The sequence below is a fragment of the Syngnathus scovelli genome, chromosome 5 (assembly GCF_024217435.2).
Source record: "Syngnathus scovelli strain Florida chromosome 5, RoL_Ssco_1.2, whole genome shotgun sequence".
Classification (NCBI taxonomy): domain Eukaryota; kingdom Metazoa; phylum Chordata; class Actinopteri; order Syngnathiformes; family Syngnathidae; genus Syngnathus; species Syngnathus scovelli.
The window spans coordinates 6302498-6317393 of NC_090851.1; the positions used below are offsets into that span (position 1 = coordinate 6302498).

The 14896-nt window shown below is 43.7% G+C and overlaps 1 protein-coding gene across 6 annotated transcripts in view; it reads right to left on the bottom strand.

The window, feature by feature from the left end:
• slit2 (slit homolog 2 (Drosophila)) overlaps nt 1-14896 on the bottom strand; it is a 102028-nt gene that overhangs the window by 48837 nt on the left and 38295 nt on the right. For all 6 annotated transcript variants that reach the window (XM_068650780.1, XM_049719734.2, XM_049719736.2 and 3 more), the window contains 4 exons: nt 13602-14406; nt 12973-13044; nt 11967-12038; nt 6338-6409 (listed from right to left, as the gene is read on the bottom strand). In XM_068650780.1, the coding sequence (XP_068506881.1) occupies nt 6338-6409; nt 11967-12038; nt 12973-13044; nt 13602-13768 (383 nt within the window). In that variant the 5' untranslated portion in view covers nt 13769-14406. The remainder of the gene's footprint in view (nt 1-6337; nt 6410-11966; nt 12039-12972; nt 13045-13601; nt 14407-14896) is intronic.

Below are 14896 nucleotides of genomic sequence, written 5' to 3' on the forward strand. Positions count from 1 at the left end.
AGAGGGAGGCTAGCCAGAGCAGAGCGAGCACATCCTGCTCCTGTGCACCCCGCCGCCTTGCATAATGAGCTTAAGCGCAGTGCGTTAAGTGACAAACATGAAACAAACACAATTAAGACGCTTAGTGGGCGGAGCCAACGCACCGGGGAAACGCTAATAACACGCCAGTATTCATTCATACAGAGACACCGAGACATCGAGTTGGTGGTATCACTCTATATCATGGATGCTCAAGTTACATCCGCACACACCTGAGTAATTGTGTGTAACAGACATGCAGGCTCCAGACTTCAGGCTACCTGCCATCTACAATGACGGCTGATAAAACTTCCTTACTTTCTCCACATGTCCCCTTTACAGCTCACTCACAATGTGCAAAACGCTTCTGTCAACGCGTCATTGTCTTCCTCCACTTTTTCCACGCACCATTTAAGACAGCAAACACATCTCTAATCTTTGCCCTAAATACCCTTCATTCATTCTGGCTCACCGTTGCTGTCCCCCTTTACCCCATTTTTTTTTTCGGAGCATAACTTTCTCTACTTCTCGCCGCCACTTCTGCCTGGCATTTTCATTATCCTGCAGATCTCATTTGATGCTCCCCATGACCTTTGACCTGTGAGCTACCGACCTCTGACACGCACACCCAACAGGTGATTGACCAAGCCGCTGTGTCAAATTGGTGACGTACTGCGGTCATTTTAGGCAAGATTACTTTTATGGTGTGGTGCATTTTTAAAAAAAAAATCTACCTGTTAATCAAATTAATTAGTTTACCAAAAACAAAAATTGGTTGTTAATTATGCCATCTGGTGGACGAGCGTGTAATCGTTCTGTTGACCACTATATGTCGCCGACATAGATAGCTGAGCAAAGATACGTTATTTGCAGTAAATAAATTATTTTTGGATGACTTGAAATCGTAAAGCTGTTGATTTCTCACATTTGGGAATCGGTGAATTATTGTCAAGGTCAACGAAACATTTCCAAGAAAAATCTTGGAAAAATCCCATGTGACTTCAGGTCAGAAGAAATAATTAAGACGGGGGCGTTTTTTTTTTTTTTCTGATTTCGTTGGTGATACTGGTGATCATAAAGAAAAGATTACTTGGATGGATTAGCAATGTCATCAAATGCAGGACATTTTTGAAGAACAACATGTACGCATATTCATTCAGTGTGTAATTTTTAACGCCAATTTCATATACACTTGGGAGTTAAGAATGTTCAAATGTTACAATGTGATAGTGACCGTTTGACTCTGGAACGGATTATTTCCCTTTCGTTATTTCCCTTGGGGGAAATAGTCAAGCTGATCTCTTTGCGAGACGCATTCCTATAATTTTGTGGGGGCAGCACTTAATGAAGTGCAGATAATGCTAATATTGGATTTTACACATGTATTGAAATCATATTTTTAAATAAATCAACAGCAGCTGGTCGTCCATCATATCTGGGCTTCTTTCAAACCCATCCAGAAGAAAGTTTGTTCAAATTCAAGTAAGGCGTTTTCAGTTCACGTTTACATTTTGTCGGTATAACATCATCTTTTGTACAGGTGCCATCTCAATAATGCCACTCTGGCTTTGGCAAAGTCGAATCCCTTGCGAATGAATTGCAGCATTGTATTGGGGGATATGAATGGCAAAATCACTTCTTAGGAATGAGTGGCCTTGAGCAATTCAGACGTCAATCATGTTACTCATGCAAAGGCGAATGAATGACTCACTAACGTTGCAAGAGCTTGTTTGCACTCAAGGTGATTCCTCGTGTGGGAACAGATCAGATGGAAATACCTACCAAAAAAAAAAAAAATTACAAATAAAACTGGTTGTTTCCCTGTGAGTCGGAATGACTCCTGGACTTTTGGACAGCATCTGCTGGGAAGATGTGAAAAGAGCTCTTTTGTTTAATGTGAACGTGTGCATGAGAATTTTTTATATCTGCATTGAAAGAAACGGGAGGGGGCAGGAAATGAGACGGAACACTCAAGTGGTGAGTCGGTGCGGGCCTGTTTGTTCGTGATGGGAAGGAGAGCGAGACGCTTAGGGGGATTTAAGTCATTCTCTTGGACGAGACTATGACAAGTTTATATAGTGCATCATATGTGAACAATCACTAAATATATCTTCATTCATCACACTTAAGTGTCAAGGATATCGGACAGCATCCAAAAATAAATCGAAAAGTCACTCAATGTTTTGAATAAACATGACGTGCAAATAATTGAAACGTACTTAACCAACTGTGATTAATTTTGTAAATGTTTAGGAAGACATTCCAACTTTGACATACTACCTCCTGCTTAGATGTTATGATTGGGACATTCTTCACCTTTCACCCCTCTCGGACCCGAGAGGTCATCAGCACTGTGGTAACTAAAAGCACCGGATTTGTTTTCTGCTGATTTCAAAATATTCTTTCACAAGAAAAAAAACATCATCCTAGTTCACTGTCGAGTGTCGACATACCAAGAAGACACTTGTTCCCAGACCAAGGTGGCAAGTGCATGTGTGTGTGTGTGTGTGTGTGTGTGTGTGTGTGGGGGGGGGGGGGGGCATCAGGGTTTACAAAAGACAAAGGTTCAACCTACTAGGCTGCTAAGCAACAATGGCGTTTGGTAAAGCCTCATCATGGCACAGTTTAGCTCAGGATTAACCGCTATTACATGCACACGCGCGCACGCACACGCGCACACACACACACACACACACACACACACACACACACACACGCACACACACACACACACACACACACACACATTGAGCTCTATTTTCATAGACAACACACATCCGCTCAGCATAAAAAGGGGCACATCTTGATTGTCATGTCAGGGCAAGTCTAGTTTAGCGGGTTGGGAAATTTGGGAGACCACAATTTGGCATTTCTTTTTCTACAGGGTGGCTGGAAGTTGATCAGAAGGTTTGATGTCGTTAACAAATTTATGAACGGAATACATCATGTCAGAGCGGCTGTCTTAGATGTGGCCTGAGCAGGTGTAAGGTTAAGATCGACTTTCTAAATCGTCACCCCGCCAGATGCATCTCAAAGTCACTCCTGCTGCGTTGGCCTGGTCCAGTTTGCCAAAAAGTTGTAAAAGAAAAATGCGATGTTTGAACAATCTAAGATAAGCGTGACACTGGAAAGAAGCAAGGCAGGAAAAAAACAAAACGTACAATAAAATCCAAACATCCCATCAATCTGAGCTCACTCACACTGAAACAAAACCAGACTTGTGGAATTAGAGAATGTTCTCTTTTCATCTAGCGCACCATTCTTTTCATCAATCCCCCAAGCATTTACTTTACAGTTTTAATAAAAGCAGAACGTCATAAAAGTTGCCAGAAGTGAACCTTGTCAGTTCTGTGGTCATAAAGTCCATGATTGCGCTCACACACACAGACACACACACACACACACACACACACACGCCCGCCCGATCGGATGATTTGCGCAGCGGCTCGGCGGTTGTCCGGGATCTTGGCAAAGGTGCTGATCTTTTAGTGGGCCATCATGTTTTACAGAGTCCATCTAATGAACTGGCTCTGTTGGACCCGATCACCTTCTCTTTCTGTCTCTCCGCTCTCGCTCGCAGCAAACAGTCACAGCTGTGGTTCTCAGCACTCGACAATAGAATGCGGGGACAGAATGTGTGTGTGTGTGCGTGTGTGTGTCTGCGTCTGTGCCGTGGCAAATACAGAGAGACATGGTTGCTGGGGTGCTGCCTGCCACATGGCGTCTCCAGATGTGTGTAACCTCATGCAGTCAATGTGTGTGTTGAGGACGTCGGCGTTTTAAAAAGGGAGCTATTATGGAAAGCTGACTTTTTAATTGCTTGTATACAAACAGCTGGATTGCACTCGCATTAGATTAAGTAAACTAATGTGATAAATGTAGCTCTTAAAAGTACGCCGCAAAGTTCCTCAACAGATTGAGTTTTACTCAATAACGTCATCATTTACGCAGATGTAGCGAGGGAAAAAAGAATGAGTATATAATTTACAGGAAAATTGGGGACTTGAGTCCTTCAACTGGTGCACTAAGCAAAGATTAAAAGCATAACACACACAAGGTTTTAAAGTCTAAGAGTGAAAACAAGAATGTTCATAATAGTAGGTTGAGTAAGTGTCCGTATATATAGCAGCACTGTTGGAAGAAGTAAAGACTTTGCACATACCATCTGACCTCAATAGAAAACTTAACACGGTTCCACTTCCACGTAGAGATTCTCAAGGGTTTCATGTTATGTTTTTTAAAAATAGAATAAATCACTGCATGGGGTCAAAGCACACACAAAAGAATTAATATTGGCTTTGCAGTCGAAATGCACACTAAATGACTTCCATACTTGTGACAAATGCGCTTGCAGCTTTGCGGCCGCAGAGGCGCCGGTAAAAAAAATTTTCATTGTGGACTAGCACACTTGTTGTCTCTTTCCGTGTATTTTTATGATCATTGTTATCCAAACGCACTTGTCATAGCAGATTCCACCAACGTTCCACAAACGTGCGTTCGCGCACTGAGAGGCCGGTGGTCTGTGACAGCTGAATGGGGAGAAGTCGAACTGGGATGTATTTTTACTTTTGGCCCACACGCTAAGCAAAATGCCAAGTCTTGGCCTTGAGCAACACACACACTTACACAAGCGTGCACGGACAGACACACAACCTCAGACATGACAGGTCGAGCCAGCGGCCCGCCGGAGCGGCCGCAGAACATAAACAACTTTCACACAATGTGAATCATCTGAGCGTGTCAATATTGTTTTAGATAAATATATTCAGCTGCATTTATATATAAATCTATATATACAGTATATACCGCACCATAATTATTTCCCGAAACCACGAACAACCACGACGAGTAGTTAGTTCCCACAGTCTGAGATGTACAGATCGTTTTACGCTCAGCACTGCGACAGTGGTGGCGGAGCAATCGGCGGCGCACGTCTTTGAATGCAACTGTTGATTTTCTGTGACTAAAACTATTTACTACCCATGAAAGACCAAATGTAACTTTAGAGGGGAAACCTGATTCATCATGAACACACACACACACACTCGGGCATGCATGCACACGGTGAACAGCAGCTGTCGGGGTGCTAATCTCCATTAGCTACTGAACTGGCCTCAATAGAGAGTCATTGAAAATCACACGACTCCTTCTCATTCATCTATGTTCCACCACATCATTGTTGGCGAGCTTCCACAAGCACCAGACCAAAATGGCATTTCAGGTTTTCCAGTTGTTTGTTTCCATGCAAGATGCAACATATGGACAAAAAGTAATGGGACGGTCGACATTGGAAAGTGTAAAAGAAAACAAGGAGTCATTTATGGGTCAAAAGTAAGAGGTGCCAAACTCAGGCCCGGGGGCCAGATGTGGCCCGCCACATCATTTTGTGGCCCACAAAAGCAAATCTGGTGCATCCACTTCCATGATTTTTGCTAGAATTTACCAACATTTTACAATTTTATATATAATAAATAATCTTCAGACATTACAGCATTTTTTTTATTTTACAGTTGCTTAAACAACTATACTTCTCCTAGACTCCAAGTCCATTTTTTGTGTGTATAGTTTCAATTAATGGAATATGTTTTTGGTTTCCTCATTGGCACTATTATCACGTCCACTCTTCCGTGTGTGTGCGTGTCGATACGTGTGTCTGTGGGAATGTTTGTCCAATCATCCAGAACAATGTTTCTGGGATCACTGACATTGAACCTGAGATTGGGCCTGGTGGTTTACAGTATTTGTCTCAGTTCATCACAAACATGTTTGATGGGGTTGAGGTCAAGGTTCAAAAATGGTTCCATCCAACTACTAGTTTAACCAGTTCAACCCAACTATTGCTTGATTAATGGAATGCTTACAAGATGTAGTCCATCGAGATCATCAATGGATTGTTTGGAGATCATTTCAACACATCTGCAGCAACCTACACTGATGAGAATTTATTTGTAAAAGGTTAAAGTGGTCTCAATAGCCATCCCTAGACATTAGTTGAGTCATAAAATGCAGACAGATTTGTGTTAGAATTGGCCCAAAAGAAATATATTGTGAGCCCTGGAAAGATTGCACAAACAATTCGAGTCCAATCAGTGACACTATGGACTACATTTATCTAGATTGTGACCTGTGGAACAGATATGGATTTTTAATGTAACCTATTTGTGAAAAGGGTGGAATTCTCTTGGGCATATTCTGCCCAAAATGACATCAACATAATGTCACCAAGCCATTTGTCATCCGAGTGATGTCATGCCTTTGATACAACAAAGCATAGCAGTTTCGTGATCAGTCAAAAGGGACAACGGAAATCAGGACTTACAGTCTGTGGAGCTTCGTTGTGCCCAGGAAGAGCAGCTCAGGGAAAACAGCCAGATTATTCCGATTCAGGCGCCTGAAAAAGACGAAAAACGTATAAGGAAACCACTTTCTTTTCTTTCAAACCGAGGATGTTATAAATTAGCTGTTTACAGTTTAATGTTTATAGTTTATAGGGGGACGAGGTTAGGTTTTCATGGATCGATACACTCACTAGCTTTCATTAGCTTGCACTGAGAAGACGGCCATAAGTAGTAAAATAATTAGCATTCTTATGGTGTCAATCAAAGCTGCATCATTGCATCACTTATAAAACCACACAACCGTTCAGCATAAAAATCTGGATACCGAAAATAAGACAACTTCATTTCTCATTTTGTCAATGGACATGCGCCACACCCCAAAGCCCCAAAACGAACCTCTTCCTCACATTTTGTTCAACTCCATGAAGCAGGATGGAGCCTGCGTAACAAACAGATGAATCATTCCCCCCCTCATGCCGCAATCAAAAATGGTGCTGCCCAGTAATCTTGTGTGAGCATCCAAAAACAAAGTGGCCTGCAAACATACAGTACAAACAGCCAAACAAAATGTGTGTGTGTGTGTGTGTGCCATATTGACGCAGCTCGTGCTTTGGGTTCCGTTAGATTGCACGGGTGCACCTAATGCTATTTGGTGACAGTCGACAAAAGAACAGACTCCAGGTTACTCTTGATGGTAACATGGCTGCCAAGCAAATAGTAAAGTGGAGAAGGTGGAAGGCAGGCAAGGCATGGGGAGAAAGACAAGAGTTCCAATGTAGGCAAGGGGGGAGATTTTCTTTTTACCACAAAGGGAGAGAAGAGAAGACGATGTGGGAAAAACAAACAGGCGGTCTGGCCGGGCTACTGAATGTGTGAAAGGGACCCCACTGAGTAAACAAGGCCCTCACAGGGGAAGAACTCACAACAGCCCGTCATCACGCACACACATACACACGTACACACGTACAAATAGAAGCGTCGAGAGAACTCGGGTGAGTTTAATAATGTGGGTGCGATCATTTAACCCTGCTTGAGTGGAGTGAAGAGGTTTGTGTGCTGATGTCTGCGGGCGGATGTGCCTTGATGTGAGTCAGGGGAGAGTGTGAGGCAACTGAGTGACACAGTGAGTGAAAGGCTGCTGAAACTGTTTAACCTCGACACATACGCACGCACACACACACACATTGACGAGGCCGAGCAACAGATGCCAGCCGTGACTGGATGAGAGTTAAATAAAGGAAAAGAAATTGGGGGTCCACATAAAAACGTGACCCCAAAACTCAAGGTGGGCCGTACTTTGAGGTACCTGGGCCGTCAACTTCCCCTTGTTAATTTGGAAGGCGACTCTTAATCCTCCCCTCTGGATGCATCCCTACTGACAAACATCTTCACATTTGCAGTTCTACCAGAGCCCTATTCTAAATATTTAACATTTAGCAGAAGTATGTTTCTAAATTATTCACCCATTTTCCCTTAACAGCTGCTCTGGAGGCTAAGAGGCTAAGAGCCCCACGTCCTGCAGAGAGGCCCCCGCAATCCGGGCAGGTCTTGCCTATCCCCGGGAGTGCCCGTTTGGTGGGCTAGTACATTTCCCCCGAGGACGCTTTTGAGGCTGCTTCGGATGAAGGTGCGGAGGAGAAGTGCTATGAGCTCATCCTCTTAAAATAGATATGATGCTGTCAGAGAATGAAGATGCAAACCAATCTGTTGCACCGATACACACTTGACCCCTAATAATCACAAGAACTCACGAGGGAAAACACGAGGCACACTTGTATATGTTCGTAGGCTGTCAGAAATAATAAATAATTAACTTGCATAACAAATCAGTCCATCCCATCAAAATAAACTGAAATGCCAGAAAGAAAAACATCACTAGAAGGTATCAAAACACAATAACATTTTATTTCCCAAAAATATGCCATTGGGCAAAGTGTGTCTGAAAGAGGCTGAAGACACAAGTCGGAGGTGTGAGAGTCTCCTGCAACTAGTGAATGTCTCGCTGCAGCTTGGTGATAATCCCCGCACTCATAAACAGATGCTCGAGCGACACAAACTACACAGTAAATACCCACAAGCTCCCACGTACACATTGCGGCATTTTGTGTGGCCGAGCATTCAAAAACATATTAAACACACACTCAGTCGGTTTTCACACTTCACAGCCTAGCTGATACGAAGTGAGTTGCAGTCTGTGGCCGACAAGGAAAACAAACAAATCACCCTGGAAGAAAGCAATTATTACAACGCCAAAACCAGCAGTGTTGTTAACACATTAAAATTTGTACCAACAAATACCATCTAGCACAAATGCACACAAGCTAGTAATTGCCCAAAGCCCTTTACGAAACTTTTCTCTGAATGTCGGCATGCACAAGCACTCAATGGCTACAATTTCTGGCACACCTGTACAAGTACTGAGAATCTGGGCGACGAAAAGGAAAACAACAGGGATTATAATGTTGCGAGAAAAAGAACCTCATGGGAAAACAAGTTATTACAAAAGTCCAGTTAAATAAAGCTCAAACTCATAAATTTTTGAAAATCCCATGGCAGGAGCCAAATAAGAACTGGATGGGCTAAAAAATATATTTGTTCTGAAAACAAATGTGATGTAATAATAAAAAAAAAGACGATGTTCTCATAAAATTACACATTGTCACACACTACAACTTATTTTTCTTGTAAAATGATTTAACTGAGCATTATTGCCTTTGATCGATTTCAGCTTTTGTACTGAAGCCAATTAGTCTGTGTTGTGTACCTAATATTGTGGCCCATGTCTCTCTCCAACACGGGCGTGAGTCAAAAGAGACTCCATTGCGCTCAAGATTCAACCAATCTTATCTGATCTCAAAGAGAATGACAGATAGCATCTTTGCATTCAGTCTCTTCATCCAGGCTTTGACCAGCAAGCATCATTCAAATTCATTAGGTGTGATATGAGCAAACAAGTGTTTAGCAAACAAAAAAAAATTGGCTGCTGCAGTGCGCCCAAAAGGGAAATCTATCTCCAATGCCTTTTTACAAAGGAGCACGCCGCGCAAGTAATTTCAGGCTCTGCTGCCCAATAAACGAAAACGAAGCGTGCACACACACACACATGCACGCACACACACCATCAACCGCAACAACGCTATCACTCAAAGCCCCAGCGAATGATTTAAGTATAGTACATTATTTCAAATTATTTTTTGTATCCACGACAGACAACTGATTGTGTGCTATTTACTGTGTCAAAGCATGACAACACAATCACTTACATTCAATCTCTTGTGTAATCTCTCTTGATAGACGCATTTCAAGACTTGTAATAATACTCGGGCAATTACTGTACTCACCACTGTCAGTTTGATATTTGACATGTGATCACTCAATTACTGGCTAGTTATCTTATCATTCATCTCTAATGTGTTCCGAAATCCCATAATTAGAGTCTCTTACTTAGAGTGTGACTCTTCACAGGTTTTGGACAGCCACCGTATATGATTCAAATGTTAGATGATGATAAGAGGATCAAGTCGTCGCCTTCCTTTTCTACCCGGAGGGGAGAATGTGTGACATTCCGATATGTGCGGGACAATGGAAATAGAGAGCAAGAGAGACGGGCGGGTATTGAAAAATATCACAAGAAAGGGGGAGAAAAAGTGTGTGAAAATGTGTGGGTGTGTGTAGGGAGAAGAATCCAACCGATAGTGACAGTGCAGCCTTGCGAAAGAAAATGCACATGCATGAGTGTATCCAAACCTGCGAGGGTGTTAGTGTATGTGCACGTGTATGTTGTGGCATGCCTATCTCCTGCACACCTCCTTACACCCCACCTCCACACCCTCCAGCTACTGGCCCACACCTGACCCCACCCGGGCTAAGCCCTGCAGGGCCTGTCACTAAGAAAAAAAAAAAAAAAAAAAAGGAGGGGGAGCGTTTTCCAGCCTGGTGGGGGGTCGTCACTGTGGATTCATCACCCCAGCTTAGGAGCCTCTCCTATGGGCAGTGGTGCCCAGCAGGCTCCCTGTTGCCTCCTGGAGGATGGAGGCCTTTGAAATCGGCCCCCAGACTCCAGACTAGGGAGATGTGCCATTGTCCGGCAGCTGCGGGGGGGCATTGATGACTGGCTCCATCATTGTGTTTGTGAACATGCAACGCCAAAGATGGTGAATTACAGTTGAAGACCCTTACGCGGAGCAAAAGAAAGAACCATGTAGTGTCAGAAAGTTAGCCGCCGTCAAAGCTGTTTGTTGCCTTCGGAGACGAAATGAACAAAGAAACAAGCGTATCCTGTTAGACAACACAAAATTACTACGCTCTTTGTTCACTTGTCTGTTTTAAGCGTAGAAGTCGTGTAGCAGGTCAGTCTGACCCTGGACGTTTTATATTCACTTCTTCTCTTTGCATGCCAGGAAACAAAATGGGATAGCCCACAAAATCCTACTTAGATTAGACTCCAGTACATAAAACAGGTCAGTCTGATTTAACTATATGTAAACTCAATTTCTGCAATTCTGGGAGCAACACAACAGCCTCAACATGAAGCTGACGGGAAAATTTTGAGTCAGCCTGTGCACTGTTTGCGTAGAGGGAAATTGAATTTTTCTCCTATTACAGCCTCCACTCTGCCGGACAGACTATCAAGAAAATTTTGTTCACTGATGTTTGACGTGAAAGAGGGTCTGGCTCACAATCGCTGTTCTGTGTTTGACGGGGTACTGGGACACATACCAAAATTCCTTAACGGACCTTGCTTTGTGCATTGGGGCCCGGTCATGTAACCCAAACAGGTTTTAGGCTATATCTCCACAATTGAGATCTCAGTCCTTGCACATGTACCTTCAATCATTTCTAATGTATTCAGAAACAAATCTCCGAATTGACGTTACAGGGACTTTGAGATTCGGGGTGGGGGAGCTAAGGGGATTAGCTCAACTCGTGATTGACTTCTAAATTGATTCTAAATTGATGCCCTGATACTGGTCTGCGGCTTTGTCGATGCATGCGCTGCATTTTGCAACACGTCTTAAAAGCTTGACTCCAGACCCCGTCTGACTCCGTCGACTGCATTCCAGTGTGTCGTTGCTTGTTGGTCAGACAACACACGCACACACATTTAGATATACAAGTTGCTCAAACATCAAGCAAGGTTGACAGTCCACACAATAGACGTTTCACCAGTCAGGGGTCCGCACCCCCCCTTCTCTCTTGCTGTTGTCTCTATGCCAGACTCGCTGTGGGCGCTTTCAGACAACCGAGGCTTAATTATGCCATAACTGCCGGAGGGTTGGATGCTAAATACCAGCGAATACACCATCGCACCGCAACAACCTTTCACTGCCGCTTACTTGCAGCTCAATATCTTCATCCCCAGATTGGCCTTTTTCTGATTTGGGGAATGTCCCAGGTAAAGTCATGTGTGTGTCATTAGTGCATTAGTTCAATGAAAAATAAATACTTCCTATTGATGTTATTAAAAGCGAAGACAGTTTGCAATTTTGGTCCAGATTTTAAATCTACACACATAATTTGCAGGCTATGAAAAAAAAAATGTGGCTCAATGGCCACTGCCTGAGTTGCACCTGTTTATTATTTCGAGACACACAAAAAAATGTCACTCACAGTCTCTCCAGCTCCTTCAGGTCCTGGAATGCTCCTCGCTCGATTGTGGTGATTTTGTTCTCCATAAGCTGCCTGTAGGGAGAAGCATAAAAGAGTAAGATAATGTGTGACCCCAAAACTATCGGAAGTCCAAATGAGTGCGGCGAGTGTGTCTTAACGGAGTCAGAAAAAAAAAGGAATTTGACAAGAAGTCACAAGAGATTGGGCTCTGAGATGAAAGTGGTTGCTGTGGGTGCGGAAAAAGAAAGAGATTGATGGAGATGAAAGGTGATAGATTGTTGAAACAGCATCAGGGAGAAAAGACAATCAGCAGGCGGTCGATCGCCGCCTGGAATTTACTTTAAAACTCAACGCAGACTCATCTATCATCCAATTTAGTCCATGTCTAACCTTCTAGCTCTGACTACTCATTCACTTACTCCAGAATGCTGACCAAGCCCGCTTGCGCAAGCACACATTTTGATGCAATCACATGACAAACACAAGGTGCACACCCGTGCAAGCTGATGACCGGAAAACCGGAAGCAAGCGCACACACTATGTCCTCAACAAGGACATAATCTCCCGAGGAATTCTAACAATGTGTCTCCGCTGCGATTCACTTTTGAATAGTGAGTCACACACGCGCAAACACACGCACATGTTCTTACTTGACTCGATCCCCACTTTCACCCTCCCCTCAGTCATCCCTTCATTCGTGGTTGCGCGTAATGACAACCTTCTTTTCTGCTCAACCTCCATCACTTCCTCGCTAGCGCGTTAATCATTGCAGCGCATGGGCCCCTGAGGCCCCACCGTTGAAAATACGACCCCCCCTCACAACACTGGCAGATGAACAGGTGCCTTATATGTTAAAATGCACACGCATGACTCACTTAAAGTGACCAGACCCCCTCTCGGAGTCTGGCGCATTGCGCGTCGGGTAAGTGGACGAGAAAAAAAAGTGCAAGTGCAAAAGGATAGAGTTATAGGAGGAAAAACTCAAGAAAAACAAAATGCCACTTACAGCACGCGCAGATTCCTCAGTCCAGCAAAATCGCCCTTGGTGATTTTAGTCAGGTTGTTAGCGTACAGATCCCTGAAAGAGAAAGAGTAAAAATAATGCAGCCTGTCGAATATTTATTTTCTATAAAACTTGCACAGTGACCCGCATATAAATGTAATTTAAGTATAGCTTGGGCTATTGCCGCTGCACTGCAGGCAGGGCCAGTTTTAATTTGATCTTTTTCCTAATAGAATACAGCCTGTTAAACTCGAAGCCCACTTGGCTTCCAAATCCGTTTTTGATTAACTGACTGGTCTGCAGACAAAACCGATGTGGTCTCGGGTGCAGCGCTAATGCAACAGTGCAAAACCACCAAACACGACCACATCACGCATGCATGGCCCTTCGCCGGTCCCCACGGTGAAAGCATATTTTGGTGGGCGTTTTAACACGTCAATAGAAATTATGTACAAGATGATTTGTCAAAAAATGAAATTTCCCTTACTGCTTATTGAAATATTGAATGGTGATTTTTTTTAAGATAAAGTCAGTTGATTAATTAAGACATCTATCGTAAAATAATTCATACAGTTTTATATTTTTTCCGAGGAAATACATGCATTTAAACTGGAGTCAAAGTATGCACTTACAGTCGTTCAGTGTTACGGGGTATATTCCTGGGCACGCTGCGGAGCCCTTGGCCGTGACAGTCCACTGTGGTCCCGGTGCAGGAGCACTGAGTCGGGCACGGTTGTCCGGCTGCGCCCCAGCCGGACAGAGCGACGGCCAGGACGGCCACCAGCAGGGCTCCCGGCATTGCGGCAAGTGCAAAAGTGAGGCGCAAAATAGCAAGAGAATGAAAAAGATCCTGGAAAGTGTTCAGCAAACTCAGCGGGATGCCGTCCTCCTCGTCGTCTCTAAAATTTCACGTCCTAAATTTACATTGGGATCTCCTTAATGGGGGGTGCGATGGTTTAAAAACCGGGAGTGGGGTCTCCCAGAAGGGAGCTCGGAGAGGCGGTGGAGCGACTCTGGCTGCGCTACAGCGGGACAAACTTCCACATGTCCGCGGCATGCAGCGGCCGAACCCCCTGGTACCTCGATCCTCCTTGTCCTGATCCACAGAAACCTCACGCACTTACACACTTTAAGTGCACCCCTGCACACGCACATGCACTCCCTCACACGCACATACTCCAGGTAAAGCTTTCTTGTGATAATTAATTCAAACCACCGTCCAGCGAAAAACAGGAAAGAAAAAAAAAACGACTTAGAAGAGGTGATGTGGACGTACTGGTTCTGAATGCTTGGCAGTCGGTCACAGGTACCGGTAGTGGTATCGGTAACGTGAAGGAGGACTCAAGTCCGCCAGAGAGCTGAGCGCAACAAGACAATCCAACTGAGTAAGCCTGGTGCGTCAAAGCGCTGCAGTCCACAATGTCTGGTTGAGAGACTCTGGAGGAGGGAGAGAGAGAGAGGGGGGGGGGAAGAGAGAGAGAGAGAGAGAGAGAGAGAGAGAGAGAGAGAGAGAGAGAGAGAGAGAGAGAGAGAGAGAGAGAGAGGAGAGAGAGAGAGAGGGAGGGGAGAGAGAGAGACGCAGCAGAGCTAAAATATATTTAGTAAGTGGAAAAAGAGAAAGATTGCTAAATGTACTGAATTAAAAAGGCAAATATATAGTATATATTTTTGATAACTTGACACAACATTTATCAAACCTCTGCAAAGAATATTGTCCACTTTCATGAACCCAGGTTTAATTGTTGTTTGAATGCTCAAAGATTTCTCTATATTCCTTTTAGATATCTTGGATTCTTTTGTAACTATGTGAAACACAATGCATTACCTTTTGTATTAAATGTGCTGTATAAATAAAGCTGCCTTGCCTTGCCTAAACTAGCTAATAATATTAACTTTAAAAATTAACCTTGCCTGTAGGCGTTTTTAA